This window comes from Alosa alosa, chromosome 4, assembly GCF_017589495.1.
Source record: "Alosa alosa isolate M-15738 ecotype Scorff River chromosome 4, AALO_Geno_1.1, whole genome shotgun sequence".
In the NCBI taxonomy this organism is placed as follows: Eukaryota; Metazoa; Chordata; class Actinopteri; order Clupeiformes; family Clupeidae; genus Alosa; species Alosa alosa.
The window spans coordinates 27835879-27862986 of NC_063192.1; the positions used below are offsets into that span (position 1 = coordinate 27835879).

The window sequence follows — 27108 nt, forward strand, 5'->3', positions numbered from 1 at the left end:
AAACCCAACAATGAATATTATTTCTAGCACATATTTGGCCACTTTTTTGTGGCAGTCCATCTATTGTTTTACCTGAGGTGTGACTATTCACTGCTTTGGTCACTGGCGAGCTCTTAGCTGGTACAGTGCTCTTAATGTCAGTAGAGCTCCCTCTAGTGGCAGAGGTCAGGCATGGAACAGGATCTTTCAGCCATAAAGACCACAGCAGGGGAACTGAGGTGGAAAAGGGTGAGGATATTTTGCTAACTATGCCGGAAACTCTCTCTCTCTGTGTTCACATGTCCAACTGGGCGTTGACCCGACAGATTGGTCCAAAACACAAATTCAAGGTTAGATAGAGGAAGGTGTTTTTTTATTCTGTCACTGAGGTCAGACATGCATAGATACATCACATGGATACAAACATCTTTCAAAAATATCTTAACATATCCTGATTATTTATTTTTCTTTTCTGCTGTTTTTTTTATTTTTTTTTTTTTAAAGTGCATTATCACTGGCAACTAAAACATGATGGTCAGCAGCTTTGATGTCAACTCACTTCCTGACTAGAAAGTGGAGTACTGCTAGCAACGCAGGTCAAAGTTCAGAGTACAAAAGCCCACACTAGAATTGAGGGGCAGGCAGTGGTCATAAACAAAGACAAATGAGAACTATGCAGACCAGGACAGGAAAGTTTCACACGTAAAACAGAAGAAAGAAAAAAAACCCTCAAAAAAATAAATCCTCAGAGAACACCCACAAAAACACACTCTACATGTCCACACCACCCAAAATAATGGCACACTAAATGCCTTTCCTGTTATTTAATCTGCAAAGCTAATCTGCACTGTCTATGACGAAAGGGATCGGTTTATGTCTCCTACCTCATGCTGCCATAATGCTGAAGACCAGAAGGCAGCATGCAATACATCAAATTCCTAAATAAAACAAAAGCTTAAAAATAAAGAGTAAAAAACACACACACACACACATCTGACACCAGGCTATAAACTGATATGGATGACTAGGAAAATATGTGGTATTAAACTAAACTGAGCTAAATTAACCAGACATGTAAACACCCCTATTCCAATATGCTAAGTATAACTACTTTAAAGCACAGATATAGAGGTAAAATAAATATACATTCGATGTACAGAAACATGCTTATGATAGTCCAAAACAAAGCACTGATTGCAAGAGTAACTTTTGGTCTTAGGAATATATGCACCAAGATAATGTAACATTTTTTTGTTATTTCTGATAACTGATACTGGCATAACTGGGGAAAATTAAAAATGACACTTCAGAGGTAGACTTCCAGTCAACGTTATAGGAGTAAAATGTACTTTGCGAGTTTGTATTCAACAAGTACTTCCTCCAACTATGACACATCCCCTCAGAAGTTTCTAGAACACACTAAAGAGTGCTAAATCTACCATATAAAACACAAATAAAAAAAAAGATTTAGAAAAATAAAGGGCTCCACACTCTTAACTCTTTATAAATACTAGATGCCAAGAGCAGTTTTGGGGGTAAACGGAGAGGTCTGTCGAAGGGCCGGAGCCTCTCTCTCCCTCGTGTAGAGGCTTTCCCATCTCTGCCCTGGTAAATGCACTTTGCTGCCCCCTTGTGGTGAGACTGAGTAGCATTCCAACTGAACACCACTGCAATGATCTTCCTCTACAAGACAACCTTCCTCTATAATGCAAGCCGGGTTTTCACTTTCATGCCTCCATTTTGGGGTGTGCTGTGTTTGCTTGCTGGATGACTTCTGCCCTCATCTATTTCTTCGTCATCATCATCATCATCGTCGTCGTCATCATCATCGTTATCGGTGCTGGCCCAGCTTGCTTTCAAAGGGGTCAGTTCTGGCGCAGTCACGTCTCCATCCTGAAGACAACAGCAGCCAAAGATGCGTCAGACACCACATCATGTAAACGTGCGCAACAGAGCAAACTAGGGTTTTAGGGCACAGGCGGGTAGCATTATGTTCCCGTTACAACCTTTTTCCCCCCTGAGAGCTATTTTGTCAAGATCTAGCAGCAGCATGTATTCACATAGCTCATCTCCACCCAAAACAGTTGCTTTGTATGCATTTTAAGGCTCCTTTCAACTCTCTTGCCTTCACCAGTAGGTCTCTTCCCGACCAAGTAGTTACAGGAACTTAGTTATAGGAACAGTCCACTTCTAAATCAGTTCTACTAACTACTCTCCCCCAAAACCGGTTTTGTATTTGCATCTGTACTGGCCAAGTGGCCATAGGAACTGGTAGGAGGGCGTAAGGAGTGATGTGTCGTCACTTGCTACAGGGTTTAAAATAGGCAGCCATTCGCCTCGCCAAATGCGAGTAAATTAACTAACTAGCCTACATTTCAAAATTATTTGAATGACCTTCACTATCTACTGTCTCTTCAAGCAAATCCTGATGCTGCACACATTTCGCTTTTTTTTGCTGTGGAAAACACCTGTGATAGAGCAAGCAAGCATGCTGGTTAACAATAGCCTAACGTTAGTCAACAGATCCGTTTTGAAAATTTATTTATTCCAGAGAGCTCACTGTTTGATTTTATTGTCACCGAAGTAATAAATAACATTTGGTATTTTACTGGAATTGTTGCCGTGTTATAGACTAGTACGCTAAGTTACAGGTTATGATGAGTGTCTATCATCATAGACACGGTGTCATGTAGTGCCTATAAAAAGTCTTCAGCCCCATGAATAATAATAATAAAAAAAAAACATCTTTTGGAAATGGATCTTAATGCCTTAATTAAAAAAAAGAAAAAGGAAAAATCCAACCTTTAAGGACACCAATTTTCTTTGTGAATGAATAATGTATTGTAAATAAATAATAAATAAATGTTCATTACAGGGTGCATAAATATTCATACCCCTATGTTAAATTCAACATACCTAGAAATTGGGATGGTTTTATTTCAGTTACCCAAATAGCTGGTTCAGTGTTTCCCATACATTGGCTTATTTCTGGTGGCCCACCACAATATCAACATTGATCACCACACAAAGATTTTCCAGGTTGTACTAAATTGTGCTTAAATCTGGTTAGCATCATAACCATGCTGAGCTAATTGTTAAAAACTGTTGTATTCCAGTTAATTCTGCAAACCAACCACCACAAATGGAATTAAATTCTGCGGGAAACACTGTGGTTTGATTTGAATTGAGAGATGATCTTATGGAAAGTAACCCATGCCAATCGTAAAATATGGTAAATGGTATGTGATGATGTGGGGTTATTTTAATTCCAAAGGCCAAGGGAACTTTATCAGGATGTATAGTACCCTGGATCCATGAAATAACTGGCCTTTAAAAATAAAAATCTGCCTGCCTCTATAGGAATTCAACATAGGGGTACGCGCCTAAAAAAATTTATGATATTGCTTAGAGCACCTTTAAGAGAATTGAGCAGGTAATATGTCAACGTATCTAATAGAACAACTTGCCATCCAAACTACTGTCAGGTTTATCCCCAGGGAGAAGGAGTCGGTGAACTTAAAGGTTCTCTAAGTCTTGGCGGTTTCTAAGGGCTTCTACATACTCGACGCACCCGACCGGTAGCGTGACACCGTGACGTCAAAATGACGTAGATCTTGCTGGCGCGCCAGGATTTTAGCCAGGTAGCGTGAGGTAGCGCACCACTCATTTTCTTTCAGACGAGCGCGACAAAGCGGAAACAGGAAGATGGACTAGTTCGAGGGCAAGCGAGAGTTGCAGTGTTTTGATACAGTTGTGAATTTTTAATAGTTTGCTGGATAAGTTAACAAAGTTACCAGCGAGAGTTGCAACACATGGAATTAAGAGGAAAGAATAGAAACTATTTATTTTCAAACAAAGGATATCTTTTAAGGCCTGAACAAAATCTCTTTCCACTTCAGGAAATTACACAAACTCAGCCAGCTGCTAGCTAGCTAGCCAGCTAACTAAACTGTTTAAATTATTAAAATTTCCCTCGGGATGACTAAAGTATCTATCTATATATCCATCTATCTATCTACCAAGCACACCTTGGAAACTAGATGATAATGATGGTGGTAGTTGTGTGTAGTAGCAACCAAAGTCTGAAGTACCATCACAGAGGCTAGCTAATAGCAGAGCCCGTTTACATTCTCTGCTACTAGTGTTTCTTAATGCAGCTTCTTTTGCTGTGTAACGTAGTTAGTGTTAATCTTTTCACAACAGCGACACCTCTGTTCAGGAGAATATTGCAACTAGTGTCGTGACTACGAATGGTTACGGCGCTTCTGTGACGTCACATTGTCGCGCTACTGGTAGGGTGCGTCGAGTATGTGGAACGTTTAAGCTAGAACATTTTTTGTCACATACCGCAAACCTCTCCTCACGATCCGCTAGCTGCCTGTCCCCTGAATATACCAATCACCGATGAGGACAGCTTCAGTTGCAAGGGAGGGAGGGGCGAGCTAGCTCTCTGTATTGTTTAAAACGTCAACAGAAGTGACCTTACCCAACCGTGCTTAGAGAACCTTTAAAGGTTGTATCAGCGATAGCAGGGATACGTCACTTCTGTTGATGTTCAAACAAAACAGAGAGCTATAAACACAAATACGCAATCCGAGTCAACAACGAAGATTACCCTATGGCCAAACATTATAAAGAAATACACCATAGTGACCAATCATCTTTGAGAATTCAGGGTATTGAAATTATTAAAAAATCAATACGTGGAGGTAGGGATTTAAACCGCGATAAAAATGTTGACGATAACAATTACCGTTTTCTTTTCAACTATCATGATTATCACGGTTGATTACCGCGGTGTGGAAACCGTGTGTTTAATCCTTCCCAGCTTCATCCGAGCCTGCTTTTGACATACAGTAGGCCTGGTACAATGAAACAAAATTGGTACACTACTGATTCTGTTTGATTCTAATAAGTCTAATTGGTTTTAACTACAATTCGGATTAGGCTACACCTGATTTTAAAAGGCGGAATATTTTCAGCGCAAAATGTGCACTGTATCATGTAGCCACACTGTGTCTTTTTATGTTCGCATTCTCATTAAATCCATTCCACTCACGTCATCAGGAGAATACAGTAGCCTAAAGTTTTATTTTGAAAGCTTACTTTGGTCTCACTCATTGGATCCAAATAACAGAAATAGTAAACTCCAAGTTATGGTAGGGTAAGTTAAGCTATAAGCACATAGCCAATTAAACATGACCAAGAAAAAAAGTGAACGGGACACTTTTTGAAACTATTTCAGCTTGTGTAGGCCTATCAGTGCTTTCTGAACATATTGAACACACTTTTAGAAATACCGTGATAATATCGAAAACCGTGATAATTTTGTTTACATCCCTATGTGGAGGTGACATTTTAAAACAGTTATTGCAACTTGAAACCTTTTGGATATGGAGTTTTAAAGCAATGGACTATCCAGGACTAAATGAGGAAATAGACTATAGACCTTTTCTGTGATTTTGAGCACACCATTCATCTTGAATCAAAACAGAGAGCTAGCTCGCTACTCCCTGCCCCTCCCTCCCGTGCAATTAAAACTCTCCTAAACGCGCATCTCATCGGTTATTGGTTGAAACACTTTATTTTGCCCCCCAAAACATGTCCGTGGTATATAGCAACCGGCTCGCACGGGAGTACGACATCGTCAAACTATAACCTCCGCAATTTCCCCCATTCATTCTCTATGGCGAGTCTTAACAGTACACATGTAATACTCTTTTTGTCCACTGGTGGTTGTTTTGGTGCTGTTTCGCGTTTGCCATCAAAAACGGAATGAAATGTAGGCCTAACTGCAAACAATGTAAGAGGCCTATGCTGACTGCATCAGTGCTCAAAGTATTCTAAAAGTTTATCAATGAATTGTTAATAACTAACAAACTTATATTCAAGTCATATTTCTGGGACTTTCTGGGATAATTATTTTTATTTGTTTCAAATGAATACTTTTTCTCCCTGGGACAGGCCCGTTTGAGTCTTGGAAAATACTTTTCCATTTGCATAAACACAGCTAACAATGGATTGAGTTGATTATGGAATATTTAGCAGTCATCAATTTGAATGCACAGCAGGCAGTTTTGAACAAATTACAGCCAGGCATAGCTAGCCCCTCTCTTACAGCAGACCACTGGGTTGCTAATGATGCTTCAAATGAATCCTTTTTCCCCTGGGACAAACCCGTTTGATCTTGGAAAATACTTTTCCATTTTAATAGCAATTTCAGTCAATTTGTCTTGAACAAACCGCGCAGCGCTATTGATGAATGATTTGGATTAGTCGTCCGGCGATTTGAATGTTTGGATTAGAGAGAGAGAGAGCGCACGGGGCAAGGACTCATTGAGAGTCTGTGTTGAGGTAGGCCTACTTCTATCGTCTACTCTGGTAGAGTTGCACATACTAGCTACAATGCAAGATATATTAAGCCTATTTATTTATGGACAACGTAAGGCGGGAGGTGTGTGTTGCTTTTAATTATCGAATGTTCTATCGAACGCATTTTTTATTGATATTGATTACATGTCTATTGCGATGCATATCGCTATCGTTTTATCGCCCAGCCCTAGCAGGCAGCTAGTGGATCGTTAGGAAAGATTAGATGAATGTGATCATTTATGTTTGGGCCTTTTTGGGCCTGAAATCGTTGATACAACCTTTAACATTGTATCACAAATAAGAGAAAAAAAAAAAGAAAGAATGGGGGGGGGGGTGTATGAGGAGCAGGTGGACATGTGGTGATGTTTTGAGGCCTCAGTACTTGGTGTGTGTTGCTGGTGTGTGTGGGGGGGGGTGCTGTTTAGGTAGGCAACTGAGGCTTAGGGAAGAAAAGCACAATAGAAAAAAAACTGAGAAGTGCTTAAAGGAGAATTCCGGGGTTATATTGACATTGATATTGGTAGTTTACTTACAAGACGATTTATACAGACAGTATCTTCACAAAGTTTAGCGTTTGCAGCCATCTTGAATTTAGTCACGATAAGTCGAGCGACGAGTAAGAATGAACAGGTATGATAAGGGATCAGATTCCAAAAATAATTCAGTGGAAATGCATGCAACTGGTATCCATGCACTGGAATCCATGCATTTCCACTGAATTATTTTTGGAATCTGATCCCTTATCATACCTGTTCATTCTTACTCGAATTTATAAATGGACTAAATTCAAGATGGCTGCAAACACTAAACTTTGTGAAGATACTGTCTGTATAAATCGCCTGGTAAGTAAACTACCAGTGCTTTTTCAAAGTTCTCAATGTCTCGTTTTAAATATCAGGGCCCTCGGAAGTCTACCAATGAAGTGTGGAGATGCATTGAGCCTCGTAAATGGGTGTAAAACAGTGATTTATTTGCATGGCTAGCCCGATGCCGAAGCACCACTATTGAAAAAGCTGTTGGTAGCATCGGCTAACTAGCGTCAGATTTTGGAGAGCAGGGGACAAGCCGAGATGGGCTATGAGACATACGTTCACACTCAGTATCACGTTTCAATACACTTTAGGTCAATATCACACCGGAATTCTCCTTTAAAGGTGTGGGCTTGACGAAAGCACATGCATAGAGATGACTGGCCAAGGGTCAGATCATGTGTACAGGAGTGTGTGTGTGTGTGTGTGGATAGGGCTGAGACAGGATTAATGTAATAAACAGAAGTGTGTGCGTGTGTGTGTGTGTGTGTGTGTAGGGCTGAGACAGGATTAATGTAATAAACAGAAGTGTGTGTGTGTGTGTGTGTGTGTGTGTGTGAGAGATCACGTGTGTGAGTGAGTAGATGGGTGGAGACGTTGCTGCTCCTGTTGTACCTGAGGCTTGGTGAAGTTCATGTCCATGCACCACTGCACAAAGTACTTCTTGGCTGCCTCCAGGCTGCACTCGTCTGTGCGCTTGCAGTGCACTCGGATTAGCTGCTCCGCAAACTTCTCCGGCAGCAGTTGGGACACCTATCAGGGCCATTGGCACGGCAACACAACAAACAGCTTAACATTCAGAAGAGATGCTTCCTCATCCATTAGGAAGGATACAGTATGGTTGACAGAACACTTTCAAAAAGCTCTCATGGCATATGTGAAGTGGTCATAGTGGTAAATACTAGGCTGCATTAAATGACAGTTTTTGTTGTTTTACCATGCAAACTGAGAAAATGAAATGCTGTGTACCTGATTCTTGCGGATTTTGATGGCCTTGGTGGGGTCGTTCTTGCAGTAGAACCGGACATTGTTGATCGGGTTCTTGCCCTTCATGCCGTAGTCCATGTGGATGACCTGTAGGAACATCACATTAATGTTATCGATACAAAAGCGGCTATGGAAAGCAGTTGAACAGTTATGGAGATGAGAGGTCAGAAAGTTTGAGAGCTGGCTTACGTTGACAACAAAATCCTCTCCTTGGAACTCCACATCTGTGCCACTGGGTTTGGACCTAGCCACATCTTTAGCCCACTCCAGCAGCTTACCCTGAGAGGGACCAGAGGGACCACACACACACACACACACACACACACACAAATACACACTTTTTTCAGTGTGTATGTCCTTTCGGTATTCAGAAAATAATGATAACAAAACAAATGTACTGTAAATAAGAAATAATGTAAATAAAAAATGTCAATGTAAACACACATTTACAAATACAGGAATGGAACATGACCATTTTGAAAAATACAAAATGAAAGCTCTGCAGTGGTGAACTGACACCAAGCACACACAGGAAATGGACAGAACTCCCATATTCATATTCATATACTTCTGTATTCTCACACTTTTTTTTTTTAAACTTCTATCCAATTCCTCTTTTTTTGCATCCAGCACCAGATGGTGTGACAGGACAGAAAGTGATGCATGAGACAATCACCACACTGATGATTCATGCAAATAAATAAACCACAATAAATTTGCTAAAACAGAGGGGAACTATAAATTTGCTGAAATAGAGGGGAACTATCATCCAAACAGTAGGGACATGTTTCTGTCTGTCTGTACTTGTCTTTGTAATTCTCTTCACCATTTCAGTCCCACGGACGTGATTTAAATGATGGGTGTAGAATTTTAAGTCCACCTTAAAGTAGATATCCAGCGGTTTTTCACATAGATCGCCGTTTCTCGAGGTCCTTTAAACTAGGCTAAATCAATTTCAGTAGGAACTTTTCCCAATGAACACAACGGAAGTGAGATCAGTGAAAGTAGCTGTTTTCCAGTTGTGAAGGTTTTGGCCCAGAAGTTCGTTCAGCATGTTCAGCAGTTCAGCAGTTTGTCTGGGTGTGACACTGTTGGCAGCTCATCTTAGATAACTAGATGTACCGCATAGCGGTACAAAATATGACCGCCGCTCAGTCCTGTACATCCGTTCCGCGAAAATAAATCACACTTCAATTTGTCTCCATATTTTACTCCATCCCCCACTCTTGAAACTTTTGTGTATGCTTGTTTGGCATGCCTGAGTGTGTGTAGCGGCTGCACAGAAAGTACCCTACTGGTGCTGAAAAGGTGAATAGATTGTAGAATAGCCAAAGAAGATGTAGAATTGTTATAAAACCTTTAAAATCTCTAAACAATCACAAGTAGGGCAGTTCATCACAGTTCATCCATTGCAACTGGATTGATCAAAGGTCACTTACACCTGTAGGCTACATTGTATTTGGGAAAAGCAAAAGGTATCAGCATAATGTTATTTATTTATTTATTTTTTATGTATTTATAAACAAAAACATCTCTGTCAGTTCCATGCCGTTTTCAACAGCTATCAAAAACAAAGGTCATTTTTGGATGGATGGATTTTTTGTGAATGTTTCTTCTTCTACATAAGAGTTTTAGTCATCTTTAGTTCATGTAATACTTTATTGTCAATGCACAAATTAAGTAACAGTAGTCTGAAACGTTATTGTTAATGCACAAATTAAGTAACAGTAGCCTAGTCTGAAACGAAATGCTGTTTTACATCTAACCAGTGGTGCAAATAACTGACATGTCCAAATGGGCCTTGATGAAATGCGTCACTAGACTGTTCATACACATTTTAACGGGCCAAAGTTGAAGAGCTTTTGTCCGTTATTGTTAGTGCAAATATAGGCTGATTCATGTTCCCTTGCATTGTTTAACTGAGGTCCATGGCTAGTCTGGCTTTCATCAGACCAAGCTCAATCTTTTAAAAAATCAAAAAAAAAAATAGCGGGCAGATCAGGCTGGGTTCACCCAGCCTAGTCCATAGGCACCGATATTGTTTAATTTTCCGATTGAGATATACACGCTCTGGCTATTCTAAATGCAAAAATGCATCAGGGAGTTATGACAAAACGGTAACTAACAAACTAGATCCTAATAGAAAGTTGTTAGCTTCCTAAGCTACAGGTAGGATTATAAGGTAGGCCTATTGACAACATAAATTGTCAATAGGCTATGCTGGCGACACAAATAAAATCTCCTTTGAAACCAATGGCTTACGCCTTACAGTATCAAGCGGACTTAAACTGTCATATCGCGGGCGAAAAGTTGTAATAACATTCACGCAGCTCCATGAGTCAAGGAAAGCGAATGAAGTAGCCACTTCTAAATGGGACCCACTACACAGTAGCTTAAGGTGTTTTGCTAAAGCAGCCATAATGAAATGAAGGTGTCATTGTTTGGATACTTCACACACACGTGCTTTTTAATTTCACAGACTACAACTACCAAGCTGTAATCAAAGCACATCGATTCCCTCTCACACCCTGCACGACTTAAAACAAAATAAACAGGCGTCTCAGTCTCACGCATGTATAGGCAAAACTGTATCAGACCGGTGTAACGTTGGTAAATCTTCCATTGCACAGAATGATTTTGTAGCACGCGTGCAATAAATGACAGTCGAAAGATACAAACAGTGCTGCTATACATTTGCTTGGTATAACCGCATTTATAGTTTTCTACAAATGCAATAAATCAAATGCCTCCATCACTCAACCAACGCTTAACGGTAACATTACCTAGGTCCTTATTGATATTACAAGATTAACGCATTCCTGCAGTAAAACCAAGCATGTCCGATAAACATCCTCAGATTTATTTCGCTTCAAGAAGAAATGGGAATTACACTTCATGTGAACATCGCCCTATCCTTATTAGATGTTCGGCTGCGGTAAATTACAGTCCTTGTATGAAGCGCCCATTGTTTTTCCAACCCACTTTTAACTTCCAACAAAATTACGCCTCACTGCAACGATCGCCATCTAGTGGACAAACGACTACTTCTCGCCAATACTGAAAATGCAGCCATGATGATGATGATGAATATTTATTTTGGCTTTCTTTCAATCCTACTGATTTTCCTTTTTTTACCGGGGCAAATCACAAATGAGTGATTATGAGCCAGGTTGATGTGGGCCCTTGAGACCAACATACCATAAAAGATTCACAGAGAACTGTGTCTGCCCTACCCTCCTTTTCGGGGTCCAGTCCAGCGGGGGGGCTGCAGATGAAAACGAAAAAATGACGGTTCCATGCTATCCATGTGGGGGTACATGCTCACCAAGTTTTTTGTACCCCGGTCTTTCAGTGTCCGGGAATCCTTGTAGGTGTACGTCACTAAATGTACACATAAATTATTTTATTGTAAGGCCCCCCATGAACGAAAAGTACACAAAACTTGGCATGCATTCAGAGGGTGTCATAATGATCCTACACTTTTAATTTCGTGCAGTTTTGACCTTGTCAGCCAGAGATATTGAGATGAAAACACCTAATTTTTTGCTTTTTAATTTTTAACTAGGTGGCTTATACATGAAATAAGTGGTAATGGGATGGGTTGACATGCCCCCTTAAGACCAACATACAAAAAAAAAAGGTGGACCTCCTAGGCCCCACGGTTCTCGAGATATTCACAGAAAACTGTCTCCGCCACCTACAGGCCAGTTGGTGTATAGTAACATAAATTAATTTATTGTGTGGCCCCCCATGAACGGAATTCCACAAAACTTGGCGTGCATACAGAGGGTGTCATAATGATCCTACACTTCCAATTTCGTGCAGTTTTGACTATGTTAGGTCACAGATACCTTCAATTACACCACCTCATTTTTTACTTTTTTTTGTGTTTAACTAGGTGGCTTATACATGAAATGAGTGGTTATGGAATGGGTTGACATGGCCCCTTGAGATCAACATATACAAAAAAAATGGTCCTCCTAAACCCTACGGTTTTTTTGAGATATTCACAGAAAACTGTGTCTGCCCTACCCTCCTTCGGGGGTCCAATTCAGCAGGGGGGGCTACAGATCAAAACGAAAAACGATGGTTCCATGCTATCCATGTGGGGTTACATGAACACCAAGTTTTCGTGGTACCCCGGTCTTTCAGTGTCCCGGGAATCATTGACGGAAATTTGGGCATCGCGAAAAAAAAAAAAAAAAAAAAAAAAATCTGATAAATGATGACCGCCGGGCTGCGGGCGGTCATAATTACAGGGTAAAGGGAGGAGGACGTATTTGTGTGGTGAAAAGGACACGGTATGCCTTCCACTCTGAGATATTATGTTAATGGTGTTTGGGTTGGCAAGTGTGTAGGACACTCAACCTGCAACCTCTAATATAAACCTCAAAGCCTTTCCTGTCATAAGCAAGCACACGTCCCTGATCATCTCCTACCTAACATTTGGGAGTTAAGGGTCATTCACACCAAGAACGATAACGATAACCATATAGCCTATCCTATAACTATAACTATAGCCATAACGATAAAAGCATTCACACTGAACAAACGATAAACAAAGTCTCTCCTTGCGTTAATGAATGTGACGGTTAAAATTTAATGGTTCCGATTGGCTATTAGCTTTTTATCGTTCTCAAAATCGCTCTGAAACTGATCCCCAACGATATCGTTCTTCATGTTGTTATCATTATAGTTTATGTGTGAACATCGTCATTCATATTAACGAGAACGATATTTGTTTATAGTTATCGTTATCGTTCTTTGTGTGAATGACTCTTTAGGGGTGTTTGTTTCCCCACACTAGCCACAAACATCCGTTCCTCCAATATGCCATCATATGGTCTGCAAGACACGCAGAGGAGGTGACAAGAACTGACACCGCAGAGCTTGACAGGTGACAAACATCCACAGAAGACAAAAGCAGGGCTCGTAGCCATAAACAATATTTCTCCATATTTGACACAAAAATAAACAATTTACAATATTTGATATACATAAACAATATTTGACTCCATCAAAACGCATCATCCCTCACATAAGGCATGTAAGATAGCCCAAAAGGTATGGACTACCACAGAACATGTGCAACAGTCAACAGAGGACAGTTTAGATTCTGAGACGGTCATCTCTCCCTCTTTCTTAGAAACCCTGTCCTTTAAAAAAAAACTCTCTGTTTCTCTATACCAACCACACATTTGGCTCTCTGACCACTAACATGCAAGCCTGATGTGCTGTTCTGGCGTCCGCAAGCTACACAGAGACAGGGCCAGGTGCCCTTTATAGCTTGACTAGTGATCACAGTCCACAACACAAGAATGGGGTTTGTGCCTAGAAAGAAAATAACCCACTAAAAAACAACTCACTCAAAATGTCCCCTCAAAAGAAGCTGTACAAGTCTCACTAAAGTAGCCATCTCAGGGATTCCATTAAAGAAAGCAGGCCAGATTCTACCAAACACATTTCAATGTACCATCTTAAAAACACATCCTAGTAGGCATTTAATATAATTGAGTTAATTATTTAAGTACATTTATTGATATTTAAATCATTGTAAACGTTTACTAACCACTAACTCCAGGGATGAGTGTACATTGTGATCCTTCAATATTAATAATTAACCCTGGCCATGAGCACAGCTCTCTTTCTCTCTCTAGGTGTGCGTTTACCTGGGACACGTCCACGTGTTTGGTGGGGTGGGTCTGACCCACACACTTGTACAGCCGTCGGCAGATGATGTTCTGAAGGATCTCTCGGGCTCCTGCCAACTCCTCAGAGGACGAATAGAGGATCTGCTCAAAGACGTGGTCTAAAAACACACACACACACACACACACACACACACACACAACACACACACACACACACACACACACACACACACACACACACACTCTTTAGGACAGTGAAGTAAGGGTAAGCTCTATATATCTGTACACATACAAATTGAGGCAGGAGCAAATGACGAATGATGAAACTAAAAGTGCATTCACTGCCAAATGATCAAAGTTCACCAATGAGCAGAATGACAAGCTCCAAAATATTAATTGCAAACAGTCAATGCTCTGTACGACAGAATTTGCAACAAGTCATTACAGGGTTTCTTAGGCAAGCATATTCTACCAACTTTTAGGAATGTATGGTTAGTGAAATGGTAGCCTGTAAATAACAATTAAAGATTAGGGTACAAATTGATCTCAAGAAAGACAAACATTTCAAGCAAGCCATTGTCAGGCTTGTTTGGCTGGGGGGTGCCATCTTACCTGTGAGTTTAGTGTAAGCATCCATGTCATCTATGGCTGTGGAGAGAGTGAACATCTTCCCTCCTGAGCCCTGGATCTGAATGTAGGGGTCTGCCTTTACCAGAGCCTCTGTAATCCTGGAAAAATGCATCACAATAATACAAAACTTAGAAGACAAGACACAGTATTTCTTAAAACCGCACAGCAATGGTGTTGCAAAAAAGTATATGCAAATATATGTATATGTACTGTATGCAACAATTAGGGCTATTAACTCATTGAATGCCAAGCTGTTTTCGGAAGCTTTGTCCTAGAGTGCCAGCAATCTAGACCATTGTTGATGATTTTTGTACAGCCCCAGCATATTCTGTGTTATAGCTATGAACACATACAATGGCTCGTTTGAAAGGTGAGACTTTAAGCTCTCAGTGGGTGCAAACCGTGTATTTCTACACGCCTCTGTTCCTGAGAAATCCCAAGCTAAACATTGGCTAGTTTTCATCAAAATCGCTGTTTTTCTAGGAATGGAGATATAACGTCTTTCATGAAATATGAAGTGTTGCCTGTAAAGTTTCCGGGAAGTGACCTGGCGAGACTGCCACCTAATGATAGACCCACGAAAATGGCCTGGTTTTGAGCTGACGTGCATGAGTCACTGATTCGACCCAAAGCGGCAACCGAGTTATGATAAAATGTCCAGATTGTGCGCTTTCATGAGTTTTCGATCGTCATATATTTCATTTCCATTCATCACAGAGTTCCCAAAATCACATATAAGGTGTGTTAGACTGTCTAGTTTCGTAATTTAAAAAAAAAAGCTAAAAATATAATTACGTTTTTGGCACTCAATGCATGGGAAGGAAAAACGTAATATTTTTTTTAAGAAACCACCTCAAAATTCTGCTTGTACAACCTTAAACTTAAATATTATGTGGTTTACTTATAGCTCTGTTACAGTTTGAGGACAGATTAATTGAAAATAATTGTTAGTTGCAGTACTATTATTCAAAACTATTTTTTATTTAAAAATGTATATATATATACTCTGGCAAACAAGTACATGCAAAACAAATACTGTTTGTTGAGCAAAACTGTTTGGCATTCTAACCTTTAGATGAACACACTTAGCAAAACGCTTGTTTCAAAGAGACTTTCTTCCTTAACTGTGATAGAACTGCTGTACCCACAGGCAGTGGTACGGTAACATTGTTTACCCTGATGGCTGACCTTGGTACAGTAACATGCCATTGTTTACCCTGATGGCTGCAGGCCCTTTATGCACTCACATGGTCTCAACGATGTTGCCAACCTTGTGCTGGTAGGCTCTGCGATGGAGGCAGTTCCGTGTGTGGAACATGTCATACAGGTTCCCCACTTCCTGTGAAAAAATAGACCATAAGTTGATGATGCAAATGCATTAAGGCATCCAGCCATGGGAACCCTGTTTGGTTGGCAGGGAATGTGTATGCACCTCTGCTTTGCCAGGAACAGGTTAAAGACCTTCAGAACTACACCAGACCAAAGCAAATATGAAGAGGGTTTTATTGACGAGGTCCTGCTGTTTGGACTGGCCTTTTTTAAAAAAAGATTTATGATAAGGAGGAACTGTTCTTGTGGCCAAATGAAGTTCTATGAACAGTAGACTTAGAAATTGGCGCTAACAGGGGCATTTTGCTTCCATTCCAAACGTACATGGTATGTATAACGTATATGGCCCACCAGTGGTCTATAATACAAAGCAAGTTCCATATGCCCAGGTTATGTTTTTGTTAGCTAGCTGGACAAAACATCACAACTGCAGTCACACAAAGGTTTTGTCACAATGGTGGCCATTAACTTGTTAAGTCAACCAGGCTCTCCCCAGCTGGTTATGAGCGTGTTCACATAAAGATGACATAATCCCTTCAAATTATATCAAAATATATATCATTCAAAATCCTTAACCACACAATCACTGAAGTTAAATTAAAAAAATGATTTGTCTTTCATGAAAAAAAAGGCAGGCCTATATTCGTTTTATATCAGCCAATAGTGTTTTGAATATGTGAATATTGAAACTTGAAGGTATGGCTACTTTATACTTTTTTATCTATCATCTCAAACATTACCTGCTCCGGAACAGGCTAGGAGTTCAGCATAAGATACCACTGTAGTGTTTCTCCGTTAAAAGAGAACCACCCTCGCATCACTGAAAATCCAAGGTGAAACCTAAAGTTACCCTGCTAACCCCCAAATCCTGCTTCATAGTACAGGCAGATTTATGCAGGGGCTTATCTGATCTGACATCTTGTTACATCCGACTGTGAGCTACTCTGAGAATAGGAAGTGACAACAGGAACCTTTTCTCTTGTGCAAATGTGCTTCGTCCCCTTGACCTCGCACACACGGGCAAACTTCAGGAAGCGCCGATAGTCAAAGTTGTTCTGGATACCAAGGTGGTAACAGTCCCTAAAAACACACACACGCACAAAGTGTCAATTAATCAGAGCTCCAGAACATCTGATGCATAGAGACATCATCCCCAATGAAGACAGAAAATGATGTATGCCGCAGATAGAGACACTCCATAACAATGTGACTTAGCACAGCTACTGCAAAATGACTTTTCTATCTTCAAAAACACAGATTACTGTAGAAGACAGGGACTGTCTAGTATGCTGACTCACCTTGCAAAGTAGTCCCACTTGTCCACATCGATGCCGTTCCTTTTGTTGGCCACAATCTCATACAGGAAGGACTTCTCCTCAGGCCTGCCTTTGTAGGGCCACTGGGTAAAAACACACGTTACCATTTACAAAGCAAACACACACCTTGAGGTTGGGCTTAACTGAACACATGTAGTCTGCATGCAAACAACCACATGTCTACTTAAAGCCCAAATGTTCATACATCAAATAAAGTATGATTTTTTTTTTTTTTTAAGGTAGACAGTAACTGATCTCTCCATTTCTGGAAGCACATCCATGGGGTTGCAATGGTAACTTACAGGGGCCTGGCCTTTGTGAGTCAGGACGGGGCTCTCCGGGGGTCCAGCGATCTGCTCCTTAATGAACACCAGGTCATCGGGGAGGGTCAGGCCATGCTCCCGCATCACTGACTCCAGACCATTCTCCTTCACCAAGTGGTCAAACATCTTTACAGAGGCCATCTCGTGCTGCAGAGGGGGCACACGCACACACATGTTAACACGTACATACATGCATGCATACACACACACACATACAGATATGTGTCCATTTCACACACATATAAGTATGTGCATGGGCACACACCAGGATGCCCACTCGTACATGTACACAGATTTTATGGCAGTGTAACATCTCAGCAAATGTGCTTATCTTCCCAGAAGCCATCATAAAACCTCAACTGTTAATCAACTGACCCCCGAGGATTCCTGTGTCAGACGTGCCTGGTACAGGAGGGGTTTCAGTGGGCCTCCTCAGGCTCTCATCCTCCTGAACATTTGTCTCTAAGACTCTGAGATCCAAGCCTCTGGCAGTAATATAGCGCTTACCTTACAATACTCTTTCATTTCAGTCCATTTTGTGAATAATTTACCATCATACCAAATCATTTACCATCATCGAGAAATCAGCTGATTTTAGTAGAATATGGCAGTAGCGCCTTTCATTTCTGAAATCCTGCCATCTGGGTACAATCAATGGCCATCTATGGTCGCCCTGACTTGTGATAATTGTATGACTTACCATAAAAGTAAGTAAATTACATAAACACTGGTGGTGCCTTCTTCAGTTGCAGATATTTTCTTACATTCAAACACAAAAAAGTCCTCAAGCTGCATGTGTTGCAAAAGGCTTCATGTCAGGTGACGACTGCAATAACCTGTTTTTATCTATTCTGAATTAAACCCACTGGCGAGTCACCTCAGATCTGTTTTGCATGTTTGTTTGCATGTCTTTGCATATTTGTTTTATGACGCACACATTCTCTCTCCCCGTTCTCATACCCTCATAAACACACAGTCTGCCCAAGGCCAGTGGACACCTGTACCCACCAAGGCCCTTACAGTACTGGGTTATCAGTATGTGTGCGACATACTCAGAGTGAAACCTACAACCTTGGTTAGCTCCATGCCTTCATCTTAAGGGAGACCTTCTTTCATTTACCTTCCACTTGCAATCAGGACGAACTTTGGGGATGAACATTCCATCGTACATGTGTGAGAAAGGCCCATGTCCTGCATGCAAAATAAATTAATAAATAATAATAATAATAATAATAATAACATGTTATAAAGTATATTTCTAAACTACATTTGATATATTTTCAAAGTAAATAGTGCATGAGTGTCTGCTGCACTGTCTGACTAGCAGTGAAAGAAAGACTGTATCCTAGCTTCAGGATAGACTTTAGCCTGATCCCCACCCAATCCTGCTCCTTTCTCCGCAGTCAACAAACATAGAGGAGCCCTCTTAAAAAAGCCCTCTTATCCAACAAAAGCTGAAGACCTGCAAAGCATCTGTGAGGGAAAGCCTGGTGCTCCGAGTATTTATTGTAGGTGGTGGCACATGTCAGCCTTTCTCTAGCTTTCTCTAAGCTTGTCATACTAACCCAAGTCATGGCACAGGCCTGCGATTTGCACACACAGGATATCCTGCTTGGTTATGAGCAGCTCCGGTTGTCGTTCGTTCAGGGCTTGGACCAGCCGGCCAGCCAGATAGCCAACCCTGTGAGGCGGATACACAATGCCATGTGAACAGGGGAGGGAAATACAGATTTAGGACACTTTTAGTTTAGTACTGCCTTGCCGTATCACACTTAGCTTCTTTAGTACAAAACATGAGTAAGGCTGTTCTGCTCCCAAGGCGACACAGATATGGTTTTAAAGGGTCATTCACACCAAGAACGATAACTATAACGATAAAAGCGTCCACACTGAACAACGATAAACAAAGTCTCTCCTTTAGTGAAAACACCTGCACACTCTTTGAATGGTCTTTGAGAGGCTCTGAATTCTCTCTCTCTCTCTCTCACTCACACACACACACACACACACACACACCCGACAGAGTGTTCAAAACGGTTGTGGGACGCCCCAGGGAACACTAGGTAGGTCCCACCCAGCTGTTTGATGTAGCGGAGCCGCTGGAACTGAGGTGTGTCGATAATGCACACCAGGAGCGGGTGCATCTCAATGTGGCCGTGGATGGGGTCGTTGAAGACCTGTAGGGGACAATACACTACTGTGTTATATGCAACAAATCCGCTAGAGAGAGAAAAACTCAAAGGATTCAGAGATTCAGCTAAGAAAATCATCATGAGAAACACACTACGCGACAGTCAAAAAGAAATAGAGAGTCATAAAAAGGGAGTATAATATTTTAGTCTCTTTGGACTGAGGATGTAATAGCCTACATTACAGATCTCCCTAACATACCTTCATAGGCACGCTTGTGATCTGCCATAGTTTCTGCAGGCTGTGGAGTATCTGTAGGCGTTTTCCCAAGGGTCTAAGAGAGAAATGGACAATTATTCATAACACAGTCACAAACGTATTCATCCATTCTCATTCATCTCAAATCAATCCTGTTGTTCACCTTTGTAAGAAGTAGGAGTGAACTGAACTGGGTGAACCAGTGAGTAATAGAAGAGCAATCTGAAAAGGGCATCTGCATTTCATGCCCCAACAGGAGAACACTCACCCAATGCCAATCTTCTCCAGCTGAGACTCTGTGAGGTAGCGCAGACCCACCCCAGTGATCTGTTGTTCTGCAGAGGAAGAATGTGAGTGCATTATGAGAGCAAAACATCAGCTGAAGAGACTCAATGAGATGCTCCTACAGCTCAGAAGTTTCAGGTTGACATGCATGTGCAGTATTACGTAACAGTCCAAGACTCCAAGTAAATGGATCCCATTTGTGCAGGGGGAGCATCACCACAGGCAGACACGTCTTTCACCATGTTTAGGTCAGCTAAATCTACTCCGAGTTAACATTATTGAGGTAATGCCAGAAAGGAAAGTCACTATCTATGCTGCCTGGGTGTTGTGTCTGCATCTTCCAAAACCAGCTGTGTAACTGGACCGAGGGACGTTGGAAAATGCACTTTAAATGATTAGGGCAATCAACAATTATATAATCATCAAGGTTGAATAAGGGATTTCTAATAACTGCTTAATAAATATGTTTATGCAAAAGTGTAACTTTAACATAATACTGTATAGCTGGAACGAGGCACAACATTTAGCCAAACTTCACGTTTCCTAAGCCAAGGAGTCACAGCTGATGAGCAATCGCAATAATGTTGGCCACACGTGAAACCTTGGTCTCTCCTCTAGAAAAAGGTTTGATAAAAAACTGTTCGCTAATGGCTAACGTTAGTTCTTTCATAACGTTACCACAACTAGCCTCGCTCAACACTAACTTACAGAGTAGCCTAACCACGTATATCTGGTAGCTTAAACATTTTTGTAAGGTCTCTCACCTTTAAATTTGCTCTCCCATTCTTCAAGTCCTTCACGACGAAGATAACTACAAGTTCTTTCAATATCCCAGTTTCTGAAATCTACATCCCACTGCGTGAAGCTCCTATCCTGGCGTGGAACCACTGACACCCGCTTCTCTGGGGTTTTGAAATGGTCGGTTGAATTGCGTGGTAAATCCTCTCTGGGACGTTTCCGACTATCCATGATTTAATCGGTTACCACACAGTAGCTTCTATACAGATTTCGTGTACGATACACCAATACGTTGTGTCTAAACTGGCAGGCGGTGTTCACTAACACATTCTCTGCTAACACCCTCGTCGGCTGCAGAGCCAGGACTAAAGGCAGAGTTTGGTTTGCATGCTAGTTGAGCCTTTCGCTTTGCCATCTATTTTTGTCTTTGGCGGCATGAAAACCTCAGAACCGCACTACATTAGCGCCGTCTTGTGTAAAGGAGTAGTAGGCCTACCAGACTCTCCAGACTTCACTTCAACTTTCGATTTTTTTTTTCAGGTATCAGAAAAACACAAACATCTCAACAAATGTCTGCTCATGATGGTTTAATAGTATTTTTCAACATCCTTAACATAGCCTGATATGTTCTCTTTAGAGTTTGCTTTTAGCCCTTTCAGCATGACACTTTATTTTTAAAAAATTACAATAGGCTATTATACTTGTTACAATACACATCAAACTTGTACAATCAAAATTATACATTTTTGGCGACTGATGGTCTATTTACCACAGAAACAGATCATTTCATAAAAAAAACAAAAAATGCAATGTGCATTTAAGTGCATACATACTCAGTGAGATCTGGGACACTTCTGAATTACCTACAGTATTTCCAAATACAAGTGCACTTCTGGCAGCCAACACACTTGTCTGCAAATTTACGGATACAGAAATTAACCATTTGCTTGTATTAGAAAAATATTGTGACTACACCTATAAGAAAATACCACATCTTTGGATGACCACTTCAGTTACTTCAGATCAAAGAAGAGCGTATCAATTAGCCTAGAAATCTAGATGTGCCCCTACGTATCAATCGGTCCATGTGAGGCTACTCTTTTGTGAGGGTCTCTATGCCCATCCCCTCATCTTTCTGTGTGTGTGTGAGTGAGTGAGTGTGTGAGTGTGCGTGTGTTTGAGCCTTCACCCTGCCACCTGACTCCAGCAGGGGGCGCTCTCACACCAACAGAGGATTGTCCAGCACGGCCACGCCAGCAGCCACACCTCCATCGTCGTGCTCAGAGCTCTTGGTCCTCAGTAGGTGACCCACACACTCATTCATCACCATCTCCTTCCCCTGTCTGCAGGAAAAAAAACAGATGAAACATGAAACATGACCCAGATTGGAGTCTCTAGGAGGGCACGGCCTTGAGGACTGAGGCCATAATACTAGTCTATATTCAGCAGTTATTAGCTGTGATAGTCACAAAATAAATTGTATATTCCAAACTCATTTATTCAGACTCATTCATTATTGTATGGAAAGTAGGTAGTAAAGGGCCAGGGTAAAGAGACAGCGCTGAAGTAAAGAGGCAGCACTACTAACGAGAAAAAAAAAAAAAAAGCCTAAATAAAAACCTATAAATATATATAACCTATTTATGGAGTTTCCCTGTTGTGTTGTGTTTACCTGACATACGCCCCAAAGACCCCCAGTTCACTCAGGCATGTGCAGAGTTTGAGGGTCGCACCAGGCCTGAGCAGGTAATTCTGGACCGGGCAGGGTCGGATCTTGTCCATCAGGATGTAGGCTGTCCTCTCGGAGCCCTCCGTCATGCCCTCCAACACCTGACATATTTCTTGGCCGTAAATGTTGTTTCCTTTGAATTACATAGAGACCCACCCCGGGACATTGAAAGTCTGGATATACACATCAACACAGTAGAGGTAGAAAGGTATGGTGGACATGGTGGATCAAACTTAGGATCCATGTGCTTTTTCTAGACGTGTTGAGAAATCTGGAGAAATCTGTGGAGTCTCACCTCCTCCTTCTCTTTGAGGTTTCAGGACATAATGGTCAGGTTTGGCCAAAGCCATGGCAACAGTCTTGTCTCCTTCTGCTCCCTGCAGGAAATTTCAAGGGGGAAAAGAAGGTACTTTAAATCACTAAGTTTAGGTGAAATATGTTAGCTGAGGTAAAAACTTCTGATATTTCAGTCTATAACCTAATGAGGTTTGAGCTAAGGCAGTCATACTAGTACTAGAACAAAAGTACTAGTCATACTAGTTTTTTTTTTTTTTTCGAAAACTGTAAAATCATTAACAAAACCTTAAGGCCAAGGCACAAACTAACCACACACGCACATTACACACAGACAGATACAAAGAAAACACTTTTGAGAGAGGTGTTTCCTGACCACGTCAAGAGTGTAGAGTCCAGCAAAGGTGGCTCTGATCTGGGCCACGACATCCGGCTGGTCTGGAAAGAAGCGCTCCAGCACCCCGGGGCGGGCCAGCTCCTGCTGCACCTTCTTGGTGCCGGCCAGATGGGTGCCAATGTCAGGACACTTCACCGCCAGCGACCTCTCCATCATCAGACGCACGTCCCAGCTCTGCAAGACAGTGGAGCAAGTTGCATGAGTACACCACCAGCAAGCAGCCAGAAATCCCATATAACAAAAGATACTGTTCACATGCATATCTATCATATCTATTACATGAGATCACAAACATTATAAAGATAGCTATAGGTGTAATTAAATCAGACACCGCAGCATATTGTTTACTGTTGAGTTTACTAACTGAAACAAATGACGTCATAGACAACCAAAAAGCTTTGCTCATCAATATACTCGGCTCTCTATGTCAACTATAACAATGGAGCAAAAGTTGAACATTTCTATCCAGACCTGTGGACTAGTGTAGTTCTGAGGCATGTATCCATTCCGGAAGTACACAACCGCCACTTCTTTTCCATCACTAAGAGTATAAATGGGTTAACAATTGGTTTCATTTGGTTTACAACTGGTTAACAATTAGTTAACAATTAGTTAACAATACATTTAAGCAGTGCAGGCAAAACACTCTGTTGATATCACATGAATACTTACACAAATAGTCTCTTAGTCTGATCCAAAGACCCAGTTTTGGACACATCCTCAAACTGTCGTCGGATGACAGGGATATTTCTATGCAAGCAGATGTATAGAAAAATCAACAGCAAATCAATGTTGTCACCAATTTAGAAATGTTAACTTTACTGTTAACGTTACTACATTTAGATATGTCTACTTTAAAGTTTACTTAACTACAGCCTCATACTGAATGAAATAAGATCTTAGTGATTTCAGTACAAAAGCATACTATGATTACATAAACTTATTTACCTGCTCCAAAGCTCATTCTCTACATAACGATGATCAAAGATGTTCCTCTGGACATCTTCCACTAAAAACATGACAACGGCTCTGTAATGAAATATTCATATTTGTGAATTATTTACCATCATACCAAATCAGCTGATTTTAATATGGTAGTAGCGTCTTTCATTTCTGAAACCCTGTCAACAATCGGACAGAGGTTCATCTGATATGATGTTCATCTGATATCTGATCATCTGAAATATCTCTTATGGATATCAAGAAAATACGCCTTTCTTTCAAACTCACTTTTCTGAACCATAAAGCTCCCAGGCTTTGGTTAACCCCTTTGCTAGTCCTGCTGCAGGGTTGTTGTCAAGGATTTTCTTCCGCTCATCCAGTCGATCTGCCACCTTCAGAATGTGCCTAGAGAATGAACACAGACATGCATCATCACATCCACATTCAAAGACATTATATTTAAAACTGAGACCGAAAAACAGCAATTTCAGAGGCATAAAGTGCTTTCCAGAAAATCACTTGATTTATTTAGAAGTTTTGGTTACACTTTACTTGACAGTATCGACATAAGAGTGAAATGACACTGTCATGAAAGAGTCATAAACAAGTCATACACGTTTATGACATAACGCTTCTGTTATTAAGTGACATTTGGTTTTTGTAATAACAAGTTAGGGTTAGGATTAGGGTTAGGTTTACGGTTAGGGTTAGGGTTAGGGTTAGGGTTAGGGTTAGAGGTTAGGTTTCATGTGTCGTGACGGTGTCATGTCACTCTTATGTCGATACTGTCAAGTTTTCTTTTTTTTCAAATACATTTTATGACCATACCGATGGACATCTGGTGTACGTGAGGAGAGACCACCAAAGCTTGCAGCAATAGTGTTGATCTCTATCTGTTTCAGGGATGTCCCACCATCTTCACCTTGGTCCAGCATGTAGTCTGACCGATTAAGACCAAGGACAATTGACTTGTGGAGAAAAAAAAAATGGTTTGAAAACATTGAAAACAATGGCAAACTCCTAATAAGAAGCACCAGGCACTATTAAATCGCTAACAATACATGTGCAGTACAAGTTTAGAAACACCTGTCTGAAGTCAGCATTTAAAAGTAACACCTGTGATATTAACACCTGTATGAAGTCAGCATTTTTTTTCTTTATTACCTGAGCATGGCCCTCTTTAAGAACCTGTTTATGTATGTTGAATAGCTTTGCCGTAAATTCATCCACTTTGATTGTACTGTTTAAAAAAAGGGAAAATAAAAAGCAATGTAAGAACTAATCTTATACCAACATATAATGTATAATCACAGACTTAATTATTTTTAATCTTATACCAGTGTCACATACATTCATTTTACAAAAGTTACATAAATCATTGTTTAAGTGATATCGGGGTATAATAATCTTAGACTTCTTTGTGTCTGAACTACAAGGAGATCAGGTCTTTGATTGACCACCATCGTTGATTTAGTTTCTTACACTGCTGTAGCAAAAATTGCCATCACCACCTTCAGCCATACTCTCCAATAATAAGCTCTCATAAGATCCGTTTGGTCTGTATAGTAAACCTACAGAATGTATCGCCCCGTACCTTGCGAGCGCCTCCTCCAGGAAGTCTGGATTCTGGCTGATCTTGTCCACCAAGAGATTGAAATGCACCTGCACAGCCAAGGCCTGCTGGAAGAGCGCTCTAGGAACTGGAGAGGGGAAGAGTGTGAAAGGAGCGAAGCCTACCACCTGCAACCCAACATTTACAGAGAGAGAGAGAAAGATTTTATTTGCAATAAACAATAAGGTATCCACAAACATTCACACACACACACACACACACACACACACACATGGTTTTAGGCTCTCAGAAGACAGCAGTTCCAGCTGCCCATTGGGACGGAATAAATGGCCCTTAATCCAGGGACAAAACAGTGGTGTAAAATTCCAGGCGTGTCTGTGTATTCATAACGCCTGCATGGGTAGCAGAGCACTAATCCACTGCTTTTCCTAATTTGTTGTTTTGTTGTTAATGGAGCTAAAATCTAGGAACATACTTTGTTTCAGAGGATATGTGTCTATGACTTTTTATGTGGACATTGTGTTTTTCACTCATCTCTGATTTCAACACTTAAAATAGTCCACCATCATTGTAATATTCTGCTGAGAAACAGTGACAGCTTTCTACACATGCAATTCTTCCATAACTGAAACCAGAAAGGATTAGATGAGGCTTTTCCAAACATACCTCCGAGGCATTGGGTGTTTCTTTCGTCCGCATTAAGATTCCATTCATAAGAGCAGCATCTTTTGCTATCTCCTCGAGTTTCTTAATTAGAAATTCATTTCTCAGTACGTGCTCGGGAATCCCTGGGGTGGCCATGATCCCAAAAAGGAGGCAAAATGAGTTGATCTCCCCTTGCGAATGGGTCCGCAGGAATTAGTGCTGCTGGCCAGTTCTGCAACGGACGAATGACATGTTAGAACTGGAATGTCTTGCAGACATATAGTGTGCACAGGTGAGAAGCAGATTGAAACAGTCACCATGACAAGGCACGAGTGTACTATGAAGTTATGACTACGGCGAATGACTAGAATAAGCATGATCCACACTTTCAAACGTTGCAGTTTCACTGTAACCACTGACTGTCTAACGTTTGATCTCTTGAGGCTATGAACATCAAGATTGAATTATGTTAAAGTTACTTAAACATCTCAGTTGTATCCAATGAAAACAGACAAATATCACATGATAAGCATTTCATACCTGGCTCCTGTCTCGTGCAGGGTGTGCTTTCTTCTCGACCCTTCAGCTGTGTTTTGTATCGCCACAGAACAATATTTAATTAGTTTGAAGTGAATTAACACCAATTAAATTTGCAGTGCAGGAGTCCAGTATGATCCCTGGGATTTCAATCCGCAGCAGAATTTGTGAATGAAGGTTCGGG

At 40.9% G+C, this 27108-nt stretch overlaps 2 protein-coding genes across 2 annotated transcripts; both read right to left on the reverse strand.

Annotated features, from left to right (window-relative positions):
* Positions 1–323: 323 nt before the first annotated feature.
* On the reverse strand, positions 324–21206 carry samhd1 (SAM domain and HD domain 1). Its single transcript, XM_048241531.1, has 16 exons — positions 20834–21206; positions 20053–20119; positions 19788–19860; positions 19413–19573; positions 18962–19077; positions 18517–18587; positions 17376–17543; positions 17056–17156; positions 16729–16837; positions 15676–15767; positions 14411–14526; positions 13817–13956; positions 8337–8426; positions 8130–8234; positions 7776–7913; positions 324–1872 (listed from the first exon to the last, which is right to left on the reverse strand). Exons 1-16 carry the CDS (start codon positions 21036–21038, stop codon positions 1681–1683), a joined length of 1944 nt encoding a protein of 647 aa, XP_048097488.1. The 5' UTR covers positions 21039–21206; the 3' UTR covers positions 324–1680.
* A 173-nt stretch (positions 21207–21379) lies between these two features.
* gss (glutathione synthetase) lies at positions 21380–27108 on the reverse strand. The gene is made up of 13 exons (XM_048241532.1): positions 26928–27108; positions 26409–26619; positions 25764–25909; positions 25334–25409; positions 24998–25137; positions 24458–24574; positions 24176–24256; positions 23900–23977; positions 23699–23768; positions 23207–23401; positions 22832–22913; positions 22480–22669; positions 21380–22150 (listed from the first exon to the last, which is right to left on the reverse strand). The coding sequence occupies exons 2-13, from the start codon at positions 26541–26543 to the stop codon at positions 22027–22029; spliced, it is 1434 nt and encodes a 477-aa protein (XP_048097489.1). The 5' UTR covers positions 26544–26619; positions 26928–27108; the 3' UTR covers positions 21380–22026.